Source organism: Rattus rattus, chromosome 3 (assembly GCF_011064425.1).
Source record: "Rattus rattus isolate New Zealand chromosome 3, Rrattus_CSIRO_v1, whole genome shotgun sequence".
Lineage (NCBI taxonomy): Eukaryota > Metazoa > Chordata > Mammalia > Rodentia > Muridae > Rattus > Rattus rattus.
In genome coordinates, this window is record NC_046156.1 from 82,887,812 (window position 1) to 82,911,251 (window position 23,440).

At 42.6% G+C, this 23,440-nt stretch overlaps 1 protein-coding gene across 1 annotated transcript in view; it reads right to left on the reverse strand.

Annotated features, from left to right (window-relative positions):
* The window catches only part of Otol1 (otolin 1), a 119,554-nt gene extending 99,813 nt beyond the window's left edge, over window positions 1–19,741 (reverse strand). The window contains exon 1 of the mRNA XM_032898242.1: window positions 19,256–19,741. Within this exon, the coding sequence (XP_032754133.1) occupies window positions 19,256–19,280 (25 nt within the window). The 5' untranslated portion in view covers window positions 19,281–19,741. The remainder of the gene's footprint in view (window positions 1–19,255) is intronic.
* Window positions 19,742–23,440: the final 3,699 nt, after the last annotated feature.

Genomic DNA, 23,440 nt, shown 5'->3' on the forward strand with positions numbered 1-23,440 from the left:
ATAAGGGTCACGAATTCCTGCTTCCTCCAAAGCCTCCCTTCGCAGTTCCTAGATTGGAAAATACAAACTACAAGTAAAAAGAAAAAGAAAGAAAGAAAAACTTTCCTCAACCCCCCCCACACACAAATAATCACAGAAAGAAAAGGAAAGGAAAGAAAAGAAAAATTAGATTAAACTTGTGTGGAAATCTGAACTTCAATGACTGGCTGCCACAGAAAAACACAAAGGCGCGCAGAAGTTTATCTGCATGCTTGAAAGTGATCTGTTAGCCTTTTATTAATGCTCTTTTAAAAGCTGCTTCACTCTGCTCTTCTATTCGACTCTACTCCGCCGTTTTACATTAGCAATAACTTGCAGCGGCTTGTAAAGTGCTGAACAGCACAGATTTTTATATTCGCTTGGAAAGTTACCGATTGCTAAGGCGTCTTTACGAAGTTTAGAGACGCTGCCTGCAAATGGAAGCAGGTGATAGGTCATCGCGTGAGTCCTGTTCTTGTCCCTGTGTGCCTCATGTATCCACACGAGTGTACCTGTTCAGCTCAGAGGGCTGCGCAGTGGTTAGTTAGATAAGCTCCTGGGTCCGATATTTTTACAGAAAAAAAAAAAAAAGAGGATACTTCTTTTTCTAGATCACTTACTATATTTTTATTACAAAAGTTGCATTTATGGATTCTTTTAAAAAATAAAGACCAGACCGGCACCCCAGTCTGTTGCCTATGAATAGCGCTAACATTTTGTTTTATCAGTCACATACTCAGATCTTTTCCTGATTTATCGTTCGGGTATTAATAGAGTCAGGCTATAGCAAGGACTTTTATGAGGAGCTATTTCTGTTTCCCGTGTGTTCGGTGTTTTCACACGGCCAGTTCTACAGTGCAATTGTTAACAGCTAGAGACTAGCCTAGGGCTGGGATGTGATTTATTTCAAATCCTCTATTATCGAACATTTGCATAATTTCTCATTGTTAAGCATGCAAAATAATCTTGAAATACATAAACCTTTGACTTCAGGGATGTGTTTTGGCACATTACTGTCTGAAAATAATTTAAACCTTTGTACTTAATATTTGGGAATGTAGATCCTTTTGGGAAGCTGAGAGATTTTATGCCTCTTCTCACTAAGAGAGAGAGGAAAGAGGGAGGAAGGAAAAGAGAGAGGAAGAGTGGGAGGGAGTGATGGAGAGAGAGAGAGAGAGAGAGAGAGAGAGAGAGAGAGAGAGAGAGAGAGAGAGAGAGAGAGAGATCTTAAAATGGTCATGTAACTTAGGAACACTTCTGCAAAATGAATCCTAGCTGAGAATTCAATGCCAGTTTGTCCTTACCGACAATATCAAAATCTGCTCACACATTTACCTCGTTCTGAGACTTTTGGTTGATTGCTAGCTATAAAAATGACAATTTTAAGACCAGCGAGACAGCTCAGCAGGTAAGCCTTCTTTGTGTAAGCCTGACAACCTGAGTTCAGGGTGAAAAGAGAGAGCCAACCCACACGGTTGTCCTCCAGCATGTACACCATGGTGAGCATGTGTGTGTGTGCGCACACACACACACACACACACACACACACACACACACCAGCAGCAGCAGCAGCAGCAGCAGCAGCAGCAGTACTAACACCAAATTAACTCATTAAAGATAAACTAAGAGGCACATTAATGTGCCAGCGCCACATTACAGAGTGGAAACAGACTTCTCATAAGTTAATTTGACCAAGAGTCAAACTCAAATTTTAATTCTGCCTGCCTCCCATCCGTCTGTAGCTTGTGGTAACTGGCCTATGTGTAGATGTGTCTGTCTGATGTCTGTCTGATGTCTGACCATCTCTGGACTCTGTGTCAGTCTGTGTTTGTCCCTGTTGATGCCTATAACAAAGGACTTTGCTCTGTATTTATTACATGCCACGGGAAAGGGGTGAGAGATCACAAGGCATCTTTAATGGAGTTTACATGGGAAGAAATCATTTAACCGACCCAACCAAAACAGAGTAGCGAACATAATGTGTTATCACGCTATGTCCACGTGTTCTTTGCAGCATTTATGGCAGCTGCTTATTTTATAAGTTTGCTACTAACTTGTTAGCTGCTCTCACCACACATACACACACACATTGCTCTGGGTCAGAACATGAATGAGTGCATAACTTAAAGATAAAGCTATGGGGGCTGGAGGATGGCTCAGTGGTTAAGAGTACTGGCTGCTCTTCCAGAGGTCCTGAATTCAATTCCCAGAAACCATATGGTGGCCCAAAACCATCTATAATGGTAACTCATGCCCTCTACTGGTGTGCACACATACATGCAGACAGAGCACTCATAGATAAGTAAACAAGTCTTTAAAAAAAAAAAGAAAAAAGGAAAAAGCAAAGCTATGCATTTAGCTTAGGTTGTAAATGCTGATTACATGAGAAATCCAAGGCGGTAACAATGTTCTCCTAAAGGGAGGTTACAGTGAAATAGACTGAGTGCACAGTAGGACAGCACATTAAGTACACAGTCTTATCTTCATCACCATCATCGTCATCGTGTGTGTGTGTGTGTGTGTGTGTGTGTGTGTGTGTGTGTGTGTGTGTGTGTGTGTGTGTGTGTGTGTGTGTATGGCACATGAGTGCAGGTGTCCACACAGGCAGATTCCCTGGGGCTGGAATTTCAGGTCATCCTGAGCTGCCTGATGTGCCTTCTGTGAACTAACTCAGGTCCTCCACATGAGCAATCAGTTCAGGCTCTTAAGCACTGAGCAGGCTCTCCAGCCCAGTCCCCTGAGTGAGCTCAAGAGTATCGTTAACTTTGCTGGGAGTCAGAAAAAGTTCAGTCCTTTGTGAATCAAGACATATTTTGATAACATTGTATAACCACAATAAAATATTTTAATGTGAAAATGTTTTTGAAGTGTAGCTTTCTTTCTTAACTCAAATTTTTATTGCTAATGAATTTGCTTTTTTTCTAGACTTGATATGCCTTATTTTTGTACTCTGCTTATTCAAAGAGTTTTCATAATTCCTAATATTTTTAAAGATTTTATAATAATTGTGATGGTTTGAATATGCTTGGCCCAGGGAGTGGCACTATTAGGAGATGTGGCCTTGTTGGAGGAAGTATGTGACTATGGGGGATGGGCTTTGAAACAGTCTGTTCCTGGCTTCCTTTGGATGAAGATACAGAATTCTCAGCTCCTCATGTGCCATGCCTTGCCTAGATGCTGCCATGCTCCTGCTTTGATGATAATGGACTGAACCTGTAAGCCAGCCCCAATTAAATGTTGTCCTTATCCGAGTTTCCTTGGTCATGGTGTCTGTTCACCACAGTAAAGCCCTAAGACAATAATAAATTATAATTTTATTGTAATGAACTTGCAAATAAAAATCATCACACATTGAAATTAGCCAGACCCAAAGTCTACCCATCTCAGCGAACATCTGTAGCACTAGAATATCCATTCTGAAGCCCTGGATCTTTGCTTTGGATTTTACGCTCTCACCGTAATTTCCTTCTTACCCATTTACCCACCCCAAGGAAAAAGTCCGTAACAGGTAAACTAGAACACTTGGCTTTATATCTTCTTTTAGGATCCACATTTCCATCATCCACATTCTTCCCTTTCTTCTCACCTAATATTTATATTTCTTATTTTACTTTCCATGCAGCAAACTATCCCCCATGTGCTGTCTGTTTGCATATACACATGTAAATAGAATAGAGGAATAGCCACAGATGAGGGACAGCATGTGTTTTTTTCCTTTCTGAGATGGTGTGAGCTATAATATTGATTAATATTATATATCCTAATTCTATCAATTTTTCTGCAGACTTTGTTGTTTTCATTTTTCTTCAGAGCTGAATAGTATTCCATTCTACCTACATACCAGGTTTTCATTATCTATCAACTCGTCTGTTGATGAACATCTAGGTTGGTTCTGCTTCTTGCTATAGTGAATACAGGAGTAATGATTAGGTTACTGCAAATATCTCTATGATAGGGCATGGAGTTCTCTGGGTGTGTGTCCAGGAGCAAGGCATCTGGGTCATGTGGAAGTTCAATTTTTAATTCATTTATTTGTTTCTTTGAACAAGATCTCACAATGTAACTTTGGCTTTTCTGTGATTGGGTTACCTCACTCAGGATGATATTTTCCAATTCCATCCATTTGTCTATGAATTTCATGAAGTCGTTGTTTTTGATAGCTAAGTAATATTCCATTGTGTAGATAGATGTACCACATTTTCTGTATCCATTCCTCTGTTGAAGGGCATCTGGGTTCTTTCCAGCTTCTGGCTATTATAAATAAGGCTGCGATGAACATAGTGGAGCACGTGTCTTTGTTATATGTTGGAGCATCTTTTGGGTATATGCCCAAGAGAGGTATAGCTGGGTCCTCAGGTAGTTCAATGTCCAATTTTCTGAGGAACCTCCAGACTGATTTCCAGAATGGTTGTACCAGTCTGCAATCCCACCAACAATGGAGGAGTGTTCCTCTTTCTCCACATCCTCACCAGCATTTGTTGTCACCTGAGTTTTTGATCTTAGCCATTCTCACTGGTGTGAGGTGGAATCTCAGGGTTGTTTTGATTTGCATTTCCCTGATGACTAAGGATGTTGAACATTTCTTTAGGTATATCTCAGCTATTCAATATTCCTCAGCTGAGAATTCTTTATTTAGCTCTGTACCCCATTTTTAACAGGGTTATTTGATTCTCTGGAGTCTAACTTCTTGAGTTCTTTGTATAAATTGGATATTAGCCCAGTATCGAATATAGGATTGGTAAAAATCTTTTCCCAATCTGTTGGTTGTCATTTTGTCCTACTGACGGTGTCCTTTACCTTACAAAAACTTTGCAATTTTATGAGATCCCATTTGCCAATTCTTGATCTTAGAGCATAAGCCATTGGTATTGTGTTCAGGAAATTTTTCCCAGTGCCCATGTGTTCAAGACTTTTCCCCATTTTTTCTTCTATTAGTTTGAGTGTATCTGGTTTGATGTGGAGGTCCTTGATCCACTTGGACTTGAGCTTTGTACAGGGAGATAATGATGGACCAATTTGCATTCTTCTATATGCTGACTGCCAGTTGAACCAGCACCATTTGTTGAAAATACTGTCTTTTTCCACTGCATAGTTTTAGCTCCTTTGTCAAAGATCAAGTAACCAAAGGTGTGTGGGTTCATTTCTGGGTCTTCAGTTCTATTCCATTGATATACTTGCCTGTTTCTGTACCAATACCACACAGATTTTCTCACGATTCCTCTGTAATACTGCTTGAGGTCAGGGGTGGTGATTCCCCCAGAAGTTCTTTTATTGTTGAGAATAGTTTTCACTATCCGACCAGGCCTGCTTTAAACCCCCAAGATCCTTCTGTGGGGGGATGAAAGGGCTGAGTCACTACACCCAGCACCCAGCTATGATTAGGATTTTGAGGAGCCTACAAACTCATTTCCACAATGGCAGTGTTAATTTGCACTCCCACCAGCAGTAAGGGTTCCTCCTTCCCCATGTCCTCTACAGAATCTGTTGCCAGACTTCTGACTACAGCCCTTCTGACTGGGGTGAGGTAGTGTCTTAGTAGATTTAATTTGCATTTCCCTAGTGGCTAGGGATATGGAGCACTTGTAAAAGTAGTTATTGGTGTCTCATATTTAAAATTTTCTATGCATTTCAATAGCCCATTTGTTGATTAGCAGATTTATTTCCTTAGCTTTTGGTTTCTGCAATTCGTTGTAAGTTCTAGACATTTGCTCTTGGTCTGAGTGCAGCTGGTAAAGATTATCTCCTCCCACCCCCGCACCCTACCCCGGGCTGTCTGTGTGCTCTGCTAACGGTTCCTTTGCTGTGAAGAAACTTTAATTCTCATAAAGTCCCATCTGTTGATACTCATGATTTTAGTATTTAATAAACATCAACACTTCATTACAAGATCAGAAGGCAAAATGGAAGCAGCCACTTCCTCAGTTCCTGTGTTCCCAGGCTACTACAGTCTTTAAAGGGAAAAAAAAAAAAAAAAAAAAAAAAAAAAAAAAAAGAGTTCAGTGTGTCATACCTACATTTATCCACTAGAGAGCAGCATTCGCTCATTATACTCTTGTTTTTCCCCCTAATTTATTTTCATTTGAATCTCTCTAAAATGTGCTTGAAATGAATACAGTTTAAAAATTAGGCGTGCAGCACATATTTGTACATTAAAACATTAAAATCCTACGTTTAATTGTTTTGAAAAAAAGGAAAATAAAAACCAGACCTGCAGTGATGTATTTATACTTCAAATGAAACTGTGCCTTATTAGCATTCATTATGCTATTAACTTACTCAGATCATCACTATTTGTAGAGTGGTGTTTACAGAACATTTTTTAATTGTTGCACTGAACTCCTGCAATCAGACTAACCCTTGATTCCAAACATTTTGTTCCATTGGCAGGTGAACTGTAGAAGGTGGGTATTGGCCACTCTAGTGCTTGGCAAAGTACATGGGCCAAAGACAGGAGCCAGGGGACACTGCAATGAAAAATAAGGACACCAACTATAGTTGATGGTGGTGCACTAAACACTTGACAACCGCCAAGAAAACAGATCTTAAATATTCTGACCACAAATAAAACATGCAGGATAATGCCTATATTAAGTAACTCAATGCATTCATTTCACAATATGAGTGTATGCATGTGTACACACATGGATATATGTTTCTGTGTGCACGAGTGTGTGTATATAAGTTTGTGAGTGTATGGGTGTGTGTATACATGCATATATGTGTGTCTAAGAGTGTATATATGTATATATGTTTGTATGTGCACAAGTGTGTGCACAAATGTATATATACTTATGTGTGTATGGGTGAGTGTATACATGTATATATATATATTTATGTGTGTATGAGCGTGTGTATGAATATATATGTTTATGTGTATGAGTTTGTGCATATATGTATATATGTTTGTGTGTGTATATTTAAAAGCAGCAGGCTGTACAACAAAATATATATATGTAACTTTTGAAAGAAAAGTAAGAAAAAATTAAACTCCCATCAAGACCTTCATCAACACATGTTCACTGGCATTACATATTAATATTTTAAGGCATCGTTGCTAATTTCACAAGTATATTATTAATTTTGTTTTGGTACGTCTTTCTTAATTAGACAAGAGGATAATAGCTTGATATGAAAGAAAGAAAAAATTAAGAGACCTATATTATACCCACAGTCCTTTATTATGTATCTTATTGGAAAATGTGTTTTATAGTCGCTGTTGACTGTGGTAATTCTCATCCACTAAGTTGAAATACTTAGCAGCCTGATCGCCTGAGACACTGTAGTCAACATTCTGCACTGAAAGATAAACCAGCTAGGGGTTAAGGCGCCAGGGCTAAGGACACCATATTTTTTAACCAATAATTTTTATTGATTATTTTATTTATTTACATTTCAAATGTTGTCCCCCTTCCCAGTCTCTGCTTCGAAAACCCCCATCCCATTCCCCCCCTTTGCCTTTAAGAGGGTGCTCACCCACCCACCCACCCACTCCTGCCTCACCCTCTATCATCCCCCTTCACTGCAACAAGCCTCCATAGGAACAAGCACCTCCCCCACATTGATGCCAGATAAGGCTACATATGTAGTGGGACCCATGATCCCTCCATATGTACTCTTTGGTTGGTAGTTTAATCCCTGGGAGCTCTGAAGGGTCCAGTTAGTTGATACCATTGTTCTTCCTATGAGGTTGCAATCCCCCTCAACTCCTTCTGTCCTTACCCTAACTCTTCCCCTGGGGTCATAGACTCTGTCCAACTGTTGGCTGTGAGTGTCTGCATCTGTCTTAGTCAGGTGCTGGCAGAGCCCCTCAGAGGACAGCCCTACTGTCTGCAAGCAGTTCCTGGCATCAGCAATAGCGTCAGGGTTTGGTGCCTGCAGAGGGCATGAGTCCCAAGGTGGGGCGGTCTCTGGATGAGGCCATTATCTTTCACCAGTCCCATTCACTCTCCACTTCAGCATTTCAGTCTAAAGAGAATCATGAAGACACTGTCTCACTGGTACACTTCACCTCTGTTACCTTCTTTCCCCAACAGGGTGGCTTCTGACTTCATATTCCTTCATGACTAAGACACCCTGACAGAGCATTGCTGATAAGCCAAGTCATGTGGATGCAACTGATTTCTTCACCCTGGTAAGAATTGCCTTCCCTCCCTGAAAACTATGACTCTAGGATTAGGCATGAGGGAAAATAAAGAGGAATAAGGATCCCCTAGAAAAATAAAATTCTTCAGTGTCTTCCAGAATGTGGTGCCTTTACATCTGTATTTCCAAAAGCATTATTAACGAAGGAGAATTCCTTTATGTGTTGGTGAGCATGAATCCTTGCATATATTCAATATGTCTCTGTCGCATGGTGAAGGCACCCTCCACTTAACAGCCAGACTTGTCCGCTAATCTATTATGTAAAACCAGTTTCGTCTAGCTTAGAAATGAACCTTGAAATGCGATTGGCAAATTGAATAAAGCTTTGGTGTGACTCTATTTCTTTTTAATTTCTTTAGGAATTCAGCCAAATACTGATGTAAGTCTTGGCACAAAGGTCCTTGGGAAGTGGGTGGGCTCTGAGAGCTGGAGTGACCCTTCCTTTACTTGACATTCCAGGAAGCATTTCTGCTTTTGTGCATTGGTGGGTTCTCAGGGAAAACCCGGAGGTTGGTGCTACAGCCTTTCCAAGGCCCAGGGAGACGCCAGGTGAAGACATCTGCAGAACAATTACCACGTGCATTATTTTAAAGGTCGGTTCAAAGATGGGTAAGTTTGATTCAGTCACATTGATAAAATGCCTATTAGAGTTTTGTTTCCAGTGAGTTCTTTTCAGTAATACATAATGATCTCATTGTTTTTCACAGATAACCCAGGTCCATATTCAATAAATCTTTGCTTTAGTACAAAGTCCAATTTTTCAAGGGGAAAAGCAAAGAATTAACATAAATGACAAAATGTGTTAAAAATATAGCTATGAAAAAAATCCCTGGGGCAGCAGATAGATGGAAGTGAAATGTTCTAGATTATAAGATTTATCTAAGCTAAAAGTTTATGAAAATGAATGTTGTAATTGTTACCCAGGATGTAAAATGTTACTGAGAAAAATCATAGCTTTTTAGGAACTGTAAACTTTTCACCATTTTATTTCAAGATAGATTTTCTAATGTAATAGGTATGAGGAATCTCTGGAAACTCCTGTAGCTTTTTGTGAATAAACAATGCTTCCCTAGGAAGTCCATCACACTGAAATTTCTTTTAATAATTTAAAGTTTTAGCTGAAGTTTTCTTAAGCAAATGCCTTAAAATGAGAACATTTCTAAGTAAAACATCCCCAGGTCTCCAGGGTTTTAATAGTACATTGGCATGAGGTGCAGATTTGATTTCCTTTTTAATCAGTTCTATTAGTATAACTATGTTCTGCAGAAATTTTGCTGATAAGTCAATAGAGTTTTAGATTGCCTATTCAAGCCTAAAGCTACATTGGGCAAAGGTTCAGAAAGACTGATGGTGTACTGGCTTCTGATTAAATTAGTATTGGAAGATCTTTATTGCCTTCCCATTTGATTCCTGAAAGGGTTAAATTTAATTGTGTCATCGGGTTTTACAAAGTCCCTTCAGGACGATATCCTTTAACTTACAAAGCACTGGTTATCTCCCCTCCCACGCCAATATCAAGGATAGACTCTAAAGATCTAGGGAAAGCTGTGCACGGATGACGGGAAGATAAAGGACCCAGCTCTTATGAAGAAGAGTAAGCAGAAGATGAAGGAAGAAAAAGAAGGCAAAGGAGAACAGAAGTGACGGGAAGAAACGGAAGTGACAGGGAGAAAGGAAAGAAAAGGACAGCAAGGAAGTGGAGACCAAAATGGCAGTGCACCTGCCAGGGCATTCTACTTGATAAGTCAACCTAGGGCCACCCTGCCTTGTTCTTTGTAGCCGTCCTAAGTTCCAAGCTTACTCCTCAAACTGGAGCAAACAAACACGCACAGAAAATTACCTGCTGACCTCATCCAAGTATAGATTCTGACCCCGTGCAGCCCCTGTCGGGGCTGGCAGTGCCTTTCGTGGCCTCTCTCCTGGTGCCGGGGTCTGGACACTGCTAGTTGGCACGCTGAGTTTACTTGTCCTCAGACACGAATTGGTGCTTCACAATCTTGGCACTATTGCCATTTTGGACCAGCTAATTCTCTGTGCAGAGGGGCCATCCTGGGTGCTCACGGATGTTTGACAGCCACCCTGTCTCCTGCCCACCCAATGCCACTCCTCTCCTAATTGTGGCAGTCAAAAATGTCTCCCACTACTACTGAATTTTCCCTCAAAGGCAAAATCACTCCAATAAAGTACTGCTGAAAATAGAAGACATGCTGGGGTTCCTTCAGGGGACAGACTGCTAGATAAAAATACATCCTCTTTGTACAAGCAGCCCTGTGCCACATGGCTTCTAACGCCAGTTCTGTGCCAGGTTGACCCACATCCAACCTTGGCCTTTTAGAAACACTGATAGAGAAAACATCAGTGGACGCCTCATGCCAACACCCTAGCTGAAAAATTACCGAGCCAACTGCAGCCTGGCCTTCTTCCAGGAGGGCCTGCCATCCAAGAACTACCCTCTCCATTTGCCGCAGAGCCAGCAGGATCTCAGAATAGTCTAGCTTCCAAAAGCCATACAATCCTTTGTACCTATTCTTAGACTTCAGGTACAAGTTAAATTAGTAAAAAGAAAGGAAGGAAGGAGGAAGAAGGGAGGGAGGGAGGGAGGAGGGAGGGAGGGAGGGAGGAGGGAGGAATGAAGGGTTTTTTCTTCCTCCAAAACTCAAAAGGCAGTCAGGGCACACATATTTTAGGTATCAAGTTCCTTGTTTCTGTCAGAGAAAGAATGTGGCTGCCATGTGGGGCCTTGCCACTGGGTGGCTGGGTCTGGGCCAGATGTTTCCAAGCTCTTGATCTCCTCTAACTCACAGAAGAGATATAAGGGTGCACCCTGTTTGCAACAGCAGCCTGGAAACATTATGCAAACTGAAGCAGCGATACGAACCATACAACCAGAAGAAAGCAAACGAATACAGTGAAGCAAGGGTGTAGAAAACACACGCTGTCAGGGACAGCAGGTCACGAGTTGGGATACTCAGGGACCTCGAATACTGCTTGGTTTTCCTTCTGTGAGCTTCAAGAGAAGGGAGAATTTGATGCCTAAGGATCTTGGTGTGGGTGGCTCTCCGTTTTGATTGACACAGTTGGATTACATAAGCCATTCTCACTGTGCCCACCCTTCCCTCCTGGTCGTAATCATATGCACACTCATTATACATAGATGGGAAATGGCAAGGAAGAGATTTTCCCAGAAAGTTCACCCTACAGGACAGGGTTGGCATTACTGCATATGCACACAAAACTAGTTCAGGCCAGATACACACACACACACATACACACACACACACACACACACACACACACACACACACACACACACACACACACACACACACCTGGTCACAACTGGAATATGATTGAACAGAATCTCTGAGTTTCACAGTTAAAGGAAAGAGAAATGCATTCCATCTTTCAAAATGGGGCATGCCTGAAGCTCAAAGGTAGGTGGGTGGTCCTAGGCTCCTAACAGGTTGCTAGATAGACACTGCTGCTGCAGCAGCAAAAGAAAAAAGGAGGAGGAGGAGGAGGAGGAGGAGGAGGAGGAGGAGGAGGAGGAGGAGGAGGAACAGGAACAGGAACAGGAAGAGGAAGAGAAGAGAGGGAGGGAGAGAGAAAGAAGAGGAGGAAGAAAGAAGGAGGAGGAGAAGGAGGAGGAGGAGGGGGGAGGGGGGAGGAGGAGGAGGAGGAGGAGGAGGAGGAGGAGAAGGAGGAGGAGGAGGAGGCGGCAGGGAAAGATCACAGACCAAAGGCATCATTAAAAGAAGGATGTGTACATGGCCCGAACCAAGTGGAGTTCTAGATTGCTAAACTCTTCCCTATGCTTCCTTGCCACAGATGTACACACAGAATACTCATCTTCTGTCTTGGTCCAGACTTCCAATTTTGGAGTCTCAGCTTTGGTCTGCTCCTCTGAGCTCAAAGGACTTCAGCTCCAGGACCGAATGCCTGTGCCCTCTGTGTACTGTAATGCCAGAAATATTACGTCCACTTATGGTTAAACATCCTACATAATCCTTGCTAGGAAGAGCTGTTGTTTGATTTGTCCTTTCTGGATATAAAAGTTGCTGGGGAAACTCAAACTTTAGTATGTTATTATTTTTCAAATCAAATTTTTCCATGCTGTAAAAGGAAAGAAAGGTTTTCATTCTCTTTTTCTTTTTTCATTTCTGTCTCCATGTGACTCTGTTTTAAAGTATTTTCCTTTATCTTCTTTATTTATTCAGTTATATTTGAGGGAGTCAACTGAGTATTTACTGGGCTCTGCTAAGTTATCTACTGTGTAGAAGACAAACCAGCTTATGTCTCATCTCAGAGAAGCTGTTTCGCTAAGACAGATGAAACAACTAACGATACAACGGCACCAACACTCTCTGACTGGAGAGAAGAGTCCCAACTAGTGTTTGTGGGTGAGCGACTGGGATCTAAAGTCCAGTGTCAGGACCACCCAGCATCTTAACCACTGAGCCATCTCTCCACCCCCTGTTCTCACTATTTTAGCTGATAAAAAATTAAAAAGTGGTTATTACTATATTACTTAATATATTTTATTACAAAAGTCACATCTATAGATTCTTTTAAAAAAATAAAGACAATCCCCCCAGTCCATTGCCTATGAATACTCTGTTTTACCAGGCACATACTCAGATCTTTTCCTGTGCACATGATTTGCTGTTTACGTATTAATAAAGTCAGGCTATAGCAAGGACTTTTATAAGGATCTATTTCTAGTTCACGTGTGTTCAGTATTTTCACACTGCTAGTTCTACAGTGCAATTGTTAACAGCTAGAGGTAAGCCTGCTGGATCTGGATACCTTCATACCTTCCTGGTGTCTCAACGCCAGTCTCTCTACCAACACCTTCACTGCACAGGAGCTGCCACGTTTCTGTCAAGTGTTTCCTCAGCGTTGAGCACCTCTGTGGTGTGGTCTTTGCCTCTGTTTCAGAGCCAAGAGGCTTCACACTACCAGGAAAGCTTGTGGTAGCTGGAACATCCCTTCACTTCTGAAGTTTCTGCTGCCCCAGGTATTGTGGGAATTCCTGGGAGGAAGGCAATGAAAATTCTGTTCGTTGGTCCAGTGCTTTCTTTTGTCCTCCCCCCATCCTCAGAACCGGAAATGGGCGAGCTAGGGAGTCTCAGAGCAAATGAGAAGAGCCTCCTCATGGAAAAGCCAACGGGTCGCAGCTTTAGCCACCAAGAGGTTGTGGTTGCTGTTGCTTAAGTTGGTTCTGCTGTTCTTTTCACTGTCCCTTCATTAGCTGGTGACGGTAGAGATGGCGACAGACTAGTCTCACAATCGTGAGTTTTCTTCCCTCAGGCTGCTGAGGATCTGGGCTCCAGGTGTACTATCAACTAAGCACCTTCCACTTATACATTGGCTAGCATTCTCGTCACCGAAATTGTCCCGGAAGTCTCACAAATGGCAATATTCTCCCTCGTTTTAGAGAGGAAGCTGGGGCGAAAGGAAATTAAGTCTCACTTGAGATTTAACAGCTATCACTTAGCAGACGGAGGTTGGGGGAGGCACTTCCTTTGGGTTTGAGTAGAACTGGTTAGTGGATTTGGGGGAGGCAGTGAGATAAGGTATCATTTACCCCTCTGACTCAAACTCCCCATGTAAAGGAGGCTGGCCTCCAATTCCTCATCTTTCTTCCCCCACCTTTCATGTGCTTGAATTGCAGGCTTGTACCACCACCCTGGGCTCAAAACTACTTTTAGTTTTAAGATCTATATTTATTTTTATTTGTGCGTGTATATGTCTTATGAGTGTGTGTGTGTGTGTGTGTGTATGTGCACATACACACAAGTGCACAAGTGCACAAGTGAGGCAGCTGAGAGGTAGTGAACTACGTACTGTAGGTGCTGAGGACTTAACCCCAGTGCTCTGCAAGAGCAAAGAGCACTCTTAACAAATGAGCATCTTCCAGCTCCAAAACCATCTTGGGCAATGCCTAAATGTTGGAGCAATTCCATTAGTTGGGAAGGGAAAGCATGAAATTAGGGGTTCAAAGCAGCCTCCCCTACACAGTGAGTCTCAGGCCAGCCAGGATAAGCCAGACAGTGTCTCAAAACAAAGTGCAAAGTCTCACACACAGAGAAATTAAAGAACGCCTCTGATGTTTCTCCAAGTTTAATCAAATGTTAAGACTACAGTGCACCTCCTCTTAGGCCACGGTTCCTCTCCCTGTGCTAATATCATAGGGAAATCTGACATGTGTAACTAAGAAGATTGGGATGACCATATTAGATACTTATTGATAACTGAGACAAAAAAGTTTGAAAAAACAACCAGCACCTACTCTACTTGGCAAAATATGTGTTCTTCAAGTGTGTAAGCTTGTCAGTCGTAAGGCTCGATTGGGTAGAATGCACGTGGGGTCTGTGAACTAATCATGACCAAGTTTTCATTTTAAAACTTGACAAACTGACACACCCACAAGACTTTCAACCTCAAACGTGTCTATAGATGTGCAGGGACAGAAAGACGGAGCACCGAGACCCATTCCATGGGCAAGCACCACTCCCCAACACTAATAATGATACTCCGCTACGCTTGCTGACAGGAGTCTAGCATGGCTGTCCTCTGAGATGCTTCACTCAACAGCTGATGGAAACAGATGCAGAGACCCACAGCCAGACATTAAAAGAAGTTCTCTGGAGTCTTGCGGAAGAGCCCAGGGACGGACTGGGGAACCCTAAGAGGTTAGAGACAGCACAGGAAGACTAACAGAGTCAACTAACCTGAACTCTTGGGGACTCTAAGAGACTGAACCACCAACCAAAGAGTGAGCATGGGCTGGGCGTTGCCCCTCCCGCTCTGCACGTATACAGCAAATGTGCAGCTTGGTATTCATGCAACAACCGAAGCGGGGACTGTCCCTGTATTTGTTGCTTTCCTCTGGATCCTGTTCCTCTAACTGGGCCACTCTGTCTGACCTCAGTGAGAGTAGAGGATGTGCCCAGTCCTGCAGTGACTGATGTGTGGGGGTAGGGCAGTGGGGGTGGGGCAGTGTGATGGGGAAGGGGGGGGTCCCCTTCTCAGAAGAAAAAGGGACGGAGAATGGGACTAAGAGGAGAACGAGGCTGATGTTGGGATGTGAAGTGAATAAATAAAGAAATAAAATTAAAGAAAAATTTGTAATCTGATGAAAGTAGCACAATAACATATTCTTCGGGGAAAGAATAGAGTAGTAAATCTTACTTGTTCTATTTATAAAACGCATATTTCAACAAAGATTTTGACAAATATCAAAAGTTCCAGCAGGGGGCAGCATGAGGCTGTTGCACGGATGAGACAAAGCTTCGAACACTTCTTTTTAACCTCCAAAAATTCCAGAGGCCCAATTCACTCCCAAAATAAGACTCTGGAAATTGATCCAAAGAATCACTGCCAGGAACTTCTGTCCCTGAGACACCTCCTCATAACGGCCACCACTAAGTACTCGGTGAGGAATGACTGTAAGTCCTGGAGGCTGGCCTTGAAACGTCCTTGGCTTTCCATCTTTCTGTCCAAACAGGGCTAACACCATCTGCATTGCACCATGGAGGACAAGGGCCAGTTCCTAGAGTAAATTCATCTGCAGGTAGAGGAGCCTAAGATTTGATCCAACCCACAATCATTTTGAATGCACAGCTTGTGTTACTTCTTAAACAAGCACTTCAAGACCACATGGGGTTTAGAGCCATGGAACAGGAGAGGGGAAATCCGGGCCTCAGGTAAAACTCTTAACTCTATAGCAGCCCTCCGGAGCAGGGATTGGAGAGCACATGAAGTCACTTCTTAAAGCCACTGAACCCTTCGAGGATCGGATAGTTTCCTGTGGGTCTCAAGAAGCTACAGAGCAGCAAAGACACAAATAGCTTGCTCATTTAACAACGCCTAACAATGAACCAGGTATAGTGGAGGCCCGGTTGCAACCCAGCACAAGGGAGGCCAAGACAAGAGCAGAGGAAAATTGTGCTCTCCTATGTTACACAGGGGCATTTTCTCTTCATTCCCTCCACCCACCCATCCCACCAACCCCACCAACCCCACTCCATGTTGAAGCCAGGGCCTTGGGCTTGATTGACATGTACTCTACCATCAAGTTAAATCCTCAACTTCATGATCCTGTCTTAATGAGGAGACTATAAAGATAGCCCAGCAGAAGAGAGCGCTTCTCATGTGAGTCTCAGGACTCATCCTGACAACCATGAAAAGAGCAGAAGCAGACTCTCAAACTCCGGTTACCCCAACTATGACAAGTGTAGACAAGAGGGTTGCTGGGACCTTTTGGGCTCAGACCTACCTGAGAAACACACGTTTTAGGTTCAGCAAAGACACCTTGCTCAAGGGAATGAAGTGGAGAGGGAGGGAGAACCCTGATGCCCTCCTCTAGCATACACACACACACACACACACACACACACACACACACACACTCACAAATGCACTCATCCACATAAACATACTGACAACAGCAAACGACAATCCTCTGGGTGGGGGTGACTTTTTCAGGGTGATTTTTATGGTCTTCTGTGAACTCTACACTGTAGTAATGATTTGCCAACTCTTCACCTAGATTGTAGAAAGGTCAGATGCTGCTGGGTCACAGCACGTCTCGGTAATGCCTGATGTTGCAGATGACCTGACCTTAGAGCATGGAACAATAAGCTACATTTAAGTTTGTCATTTTATGAAGCAGACTACCTCACAGCTTAGGATTCAATTTCATCGTTCTTTTTTTTTTTTTTTTCCTCCTTCCCAATCTCTAAAACTAAATCCGAAAGCATTTCAAAATCACTACACTTGGGATTCTTTGCCTTCAGGGTGACATTTTTGTTTGTTTTTGGAGACAGTGTTTCTCTCTGCAGCCCTTGCTGTGTGGAACTTCGCTCTGTAGACTACGCTGGCCTCAAACTCAGAGAGAGCTACACTTCTCTGTATCCAGATTGCTGGGATTAAAGGTGCGTGCCACCACCACCACTGCAGGGTGACTTTTTAAACCAGTCTTAAAATGAAAAATATTAACACTAAAAAAATTTTTTTTATAAAACCTGAAAATTATCATCAAATTTCCCAGTGATTGTGGGAGTGGTCAACAAAGAGTTTGAAAGGTTGACCCTACACCGTAATGAACTTGGAAAGGAAGTCTGTTATACACATATGGTATGGGCCCTTGGAACATGAGTGGGAAACTCTCATTCTAGACAAACTTACCAGCTGGGAAATAAAAAAAAAAAAAACATAACCCTTAGTCAGAGTCCTGATAGGCCCAACCCTTATATCAGAACAGGGACCATCCATGAGTCAATATTTGCACACTCAGACCTTGCGTGTATCAAATGTACACATTTGTTTTGAAAAGAATTTAGAAGCTGGGAAGTATTTTATTCTCGATGGCACACATTTGATATCTCCTGACATTCCATCTACTGTAAATGAAAATTTCTCAAGAGAAACCTAGGTTCTCACAGCCTCAGGGGTTTTACTATTGCACCGAAAAACTTAGATTTAGAAGGGAGAATTGTTCTGCCTGGGAGTCCCACCACCAGCCTTCAGGAAGCTTCACTTTTGATTCCATTCTGAGGGCTGACCCTCTGTCAAAAAAGTAAAATAAAGTTCTTAAGAAGCAATGAGAGAAATGCAAGGAGTGTGGCTGGGGGCAAGGAGAAGGTTCTCTTGTGTTCAGAGAAAATTTCGTGATAGTGCTGGTGTAGAAGAATTCACTCCGCTGATCCCATAACCCAGCTCCTGTGGACAGTTGAACCAACAGCAAAAAGAAAACAACAACAACAACAAAAAAGGACAAAGACTCAAAGACTACAAGGTGTAGACACACAATGTGATGTTTCTTTAGCAATGAAGAATGGTTATGTAACAACAGGAAAATGGATGTAACGAGAGGAAATCATATTAAGTCAGTTAAGTCGGCCTTGGAAAGGCTGATATCAAGTTTTGCCCTATCTCAGGGACCTTAGTCATTATAGGTACAGAGTAACATGTATGTACTGACGACATGTAATAAGAGTGAAACTGAGGAGGAAGCATCCCTCTCTTAAGCATCATCGTCAAAAGCCACACTTTCTCAGTCCCTGGGATAGCCTTTATTTAATTCACAATTGGATTTTCAGGTCACTGTTTGCCCTAAAACAAGGACGAAGCCCAGTGTAATCTCTGCTATCCTAGCTTTACCCCAATGAAGCATCTACCTTAGTCTGAATGTACTGCTGTAACAAAATATCTAGATTTGAGTAATGTACAATTAAAAGACACTTATTTTCTCTCAGTTCTAGAGGCTGACATTTGCAAGGTCATAGTCCCAAAAGACACTGTGTCTGGTGAAGGTCTATTCCCCAATGATGGTGTCATCTAAGTGTCCACACACGTAGGCAGGAGGGAAAGCCAAGAAGAAGAGAGCTAGCTGTAGCTCAGTTGGTGGCATGCTTGCCTATTACACATAAGACTCTTGTCTCAACCAGAAACTGGCTGTGCTGGGAGACCCCTAGCATCCCAGCACCAGGAAGGAAGCCCAGAGAAGGTCTGAAGTTCACGATCATCCTCCTCGGCTACCCAACACGTTCTAGGTCACCCTGGGCTCCATGAAACATTACCTTAAACAGAGACATGAATAAATGCATGAACACTGTCTTCACGCGGCAGAAGACAGATGTAAAACTGACCTACATTTGTCTCTTGCTGTTTCTGAGGGAGTGAAGCCTTCCATGAAGGCAAAGCCCTTCTGACTTAATCACCCCACCAATAGCCATGTCTCTAATTCCTACCACAGTGAGGATCTCATTTCAGCACATGAGCTGTGAGGGGCGTTCAGACCACAGCCTCATACTTAACTTTCCCGGAAGGCTAATCATAAGGCTGGCTCATGCCTCCTGGCTTGTACCCTAGTGACTTCTGTGCTAGTTTTCAGTGGGTTCCACCCACTAGAGTCCTCCCTTTCCTTGACATTGGGTTGAACTATAATCAGCATGTCTTTCTCATCGCATGCCAATCACAAGCCTACTATATCACCTACCCAAAGCACCTGGATTGCTTAGAATGATCTGACCTTTCCGGGAAGTTTAAACAGGTGACATGAACCCGCGGCGCCAGCCCTCCTACTTACCCTGTACTTTCAGAATCTTGCCCATCCTTTCACACACCCCCACTCCATGCTCCAATGGGAAGTCTTCAAGCTGCCATCGTCCTGCCACAGGATTCAGAGGAGGATCTGGATTGGCAAACTAGGTGGGCTTCTCCAAAGGATACTGAAGGTGTTGAAGAATAAGCATCGGCGTGGGACACATTCACTTCTCCATTCGTAGGATAATTATCAACTGCTGAAGGCAACCTCCCAACTTAACATTCTCTCGCACTGCTTCCCCCATGCATGGCCAAGTATTATAAAACAAGCAGATTGCCAAGAATGTAGGTTTTATGTCAAAGGCTTGTGTAGATAAGCCCAGGAAGGCTGGCTAACAGATAGCAAGAAAATTTTCGCAGTCAAGAAAAGAAGTTCAACTGGATTCAGGAGGTCACAGGTGATCAATAAAGTGTTAGGGGTGAAAGGCAGCACAGCGAATGAGCGATTTACCCACACTGGCTTATGGCAACAGGAAGGGTCTGAAAGAATGATAAGCTGGAGCAAAGAACAGACATTCAAAACACTGGGTTTGGAGGCACCAAAAAACGTCTCTTGTACAGTATTGTGAGTCACAAAACATTCCTCCTAAAGGTCAAATGGTGTCTGGCAAATGACTCGAAAGGCAGGACTCTATAGGGAAAGGTAGAAGAGCACAGAAATCAGACACCGAGTGAGTGGTCTGCTGGAAAGTTAATTAATTATCTTAGACTGTCAAAAAGATCAAGGACTTTCTTAACATGCAGGCTCAGTTTGGGTCCCTTTGGACTAAGGACTATGAGCCTCCTTTGTTCTGAAGAAGTGGCCCATTTTCAAACAGCATTTGATAAAGTGACACCTGATATGAGTGACTCCGTTACTGCTGGCCAGGGCTCATTGATACTTCATGAAATAACATTTCATTTAACAACCAGAAGGCTGGCATAATTCTGCAGTGGAGAAGGCATAGGGGCCTGAACCAAAGGAAAGCAAAGGAAATTCAGAAACACGAACACTTCTGAAAAAGAAGAGACAAGATCGGGGCGTAGAACAGACAGGTAAGTTGAATATGAGGCTTCAAGTGCTGCTCCAATTTCAGCATCAGGACCAGGAGCAGAGAGCTTTCCTTGCAATGTGATGTTACAACAGAGCTGAGAACATCCCGTTTCTTCAACCTGAAATCAAAGCCACCTGGGATGTGAGTCCCATTTTTTCCCCTAGGTATTCATTCTGACGTTGCTCAATTAGAGCTTTCAACAGGTGAAAACTTCGGGCACAAGAAACAATGAGAGAAAGCCAAGATCCTATAGGGATCCATCAGTCATGGCTTATCATGCTTATTATTAGAATCACTCTGGCTTTTTCATGTCCCAAATTAAAAACTGTCACTCTGTCTCTGTTGGTGCATTTCACTGTAACCAGTTGTTAAGTCATTCTATAAATGCCCTCTTTGAACCATCGACAGCCAGTGGTAAGGAGTCAATATAATGCTGCCACTTACAACTGTCTGTCAAAGGCGAAGAATACCATGTCCAGTGGTGGAGCCCCAGGCATAGAAGACCAGGGGAACAATCTTTCCTAACTCTACTAAAAGTCTCTATCTCAGCTACACCCAGAGAGAACTCTATACACCACCAGAAATTCAAGATAGCAAGCTAAGCTGTATCCAGAGGCTCAGGTCAATGGGCACATTATTCTGGAACGTATTTTTATTTGATACTGAGGTAAGGTATTAATTTTACACACTCTGCAGTAGAACCATTATACTGACACATTATGTAGTAGAATATAAATGTTGTTTACTTTCCCTTTTAGACAAGGGATTGAAAATAAACCTAGGGCTGGGGTATTGACGAGCCTATGTAGTGGGAGGGATGAAAGCAAAGAGAAGGTAAATACACAAGCTCTGAGAATGAGACCTTGGCGGAGCACTCAGCCCGGCCTCATCCTCACACAGCTCAGGACAGAAGAGATCTCAAACTCAGTGTGCCGGGGCATCAGCTATTTTTAAAACTCTTTGCTCTACTCTCTCCATTAACTGAGTAGAATTTACATGTGCTTTTGAATGTTGAGTCTGTCAGCCCAGGTTATAAACTCAGTAGCTCTCTGAGATCCAAGAATAATAGGCTACACTCTTCACAGTGGTGTGTTTGACGTTAAAGCACAGACTCCATCCCGGGCACTGCTCACAGGCTGCACGGGCATCTCAACCAACATGTCAGCAGCTTTTGGTGTCCCGTCACCTCACAAGGCCTTTAAAGAATCCAATAGCCCAATTTCCCCTCCCTTCTGGGGTGTCTGTGTAAATTCTGACAAAGAAAGTCATCTCCATAGTAACCAGAGATAAATCTAGACGCAACGGTAGCTTTGGATCTCTTAGGCCAAAATGGGAAAAACCAATTTAGGCCATGTAATATTTTTGTTGATAAAGATGATTAATTTGGGGTTGGGGATTTAGCTCAGTGGTAGAGCGCTTGCCTAGGAAGCGCAAGGCCCTGGGTTCGATCCCCAGCTCCGAAAAAAAGAACCAAAAAAAAAAAAAAAGATGATTAATTTGAAAGAGTAAACATGAGATTATTTAAATCAATACTCACTTTACTTTAATGTCAAACTTCAACTTTGACAGTCTTCCTGGAAGCTTTTCGTGGTGTGGGAACATTTATCTCACTAAAGACTTCAGCATGTTTTGCAGAGACCCACATGGTTGGGGCAAGGCATCTTCCAAGTGCTGTGGGTGTTTTCTAATCATGAAATTTTTACTTCTACTCTTTACTTTCCCACTCCAATACCTCTAATTCTATAGTTGTTTAACTCCTAGTGGAAGAAGGTCTTTTTTCTCAAAACACACACACACACACACACACACACACACACAAATTAAAAATGTGACCTATTCTAAAGAGATGCTAGGTAGATGCTAGGGCCTGGGGCTGGTTCAATAGCACTGCCTGTGCTAGCAGGGGGGCTGGGCTTGATTCTCAGCACTCACAAGGCAGCTTACAGCCATCTGCAGCTACAATTCCAGAGGACCTGATGCCATGACACCAGGCATACAGATAGCACACTGGCATACACAAGGGCAACACACGCATGCACATAAAATTAAAGAATTTTAATTAATTTAAAATTCCAGAATGGACATTGAGGGCAGACATTTCCTCACTCCTCTCTGAGAGCGCACTACTGAGGGCATGCACAGGGCGGAGACCTGCCTAGTTGTTGATACGAGAGCATGAATATGAACCTGTTTGCTACACTTTGCTCCAGTACAGAATGCTGCTATTGACAATGGACCAAACATCTAGATCACCAAACAGTTGCTGGGCATGACTGGAATAACAAGAAGATATAAAACTAGAAACACATTGGGAAAGACGCTGTCACAAGAGATAGTATGGGAAATGAAGAACTATCCAAGGATTCTCTCTAATTATTTGAACTTTTAAAATATTTATTTCATGCTATGTGTTTGAGTGTTTGCCTGCATGTATGTACAGGGTGTGTGTGCCTGGGGCCATTAAGGACCGGAAGAGGCTGTCAGATCTTTGGAACTGGAGTTACAGGCAGTTGTAAGACACTATGTGGTGATAGAAACTGAACCATAGTCCTTTGGATGAGTAGCAAGTGTTCTCAAATAGTGAGCTATCCCTCCAGCCTCTAAGTAACTGCATTGCTATGGCCTAATTATCACCCTCAAGAATGAGTTAGACAGAGTAATTAGCCTCTGCAAGATAGATTGAGAAATGAAGGGACCCAGGATTTCTGCATCATATGCTACTGCCCTCTCTTGCTTTCTCCTCTCTGATTGGTGTGCTCTCTTCTATCCTTGTGAACCACCACCTCCATGGTTGGCGGACATGTTCACTCATGGTTTTTTATTATTCCTTCTTTTCTCTGAAGATAGACTCGATGTTGCCTAGGCTGGTTTAAAATCCAGTCACAAGTGATCCTCAGAACTCAGTCTCCTGAGTGCTGCTATATTTAATGTATAGCTTTTCGTGTGTATATGTTCTTACAAATAGATATTATATATGGGAAATAATGTGATTTAATTTGCATAGCTAAGTGATACTTAATTTTTTATTTCATTTTATTCTGTACTTTTTCTCTTTAAGCCACAGGATTTCAAGATCCTCTCATGTTGTTGTCCGTATGTTCATGTGTTACTTTTCCCTTTCCATGTGTGAATTT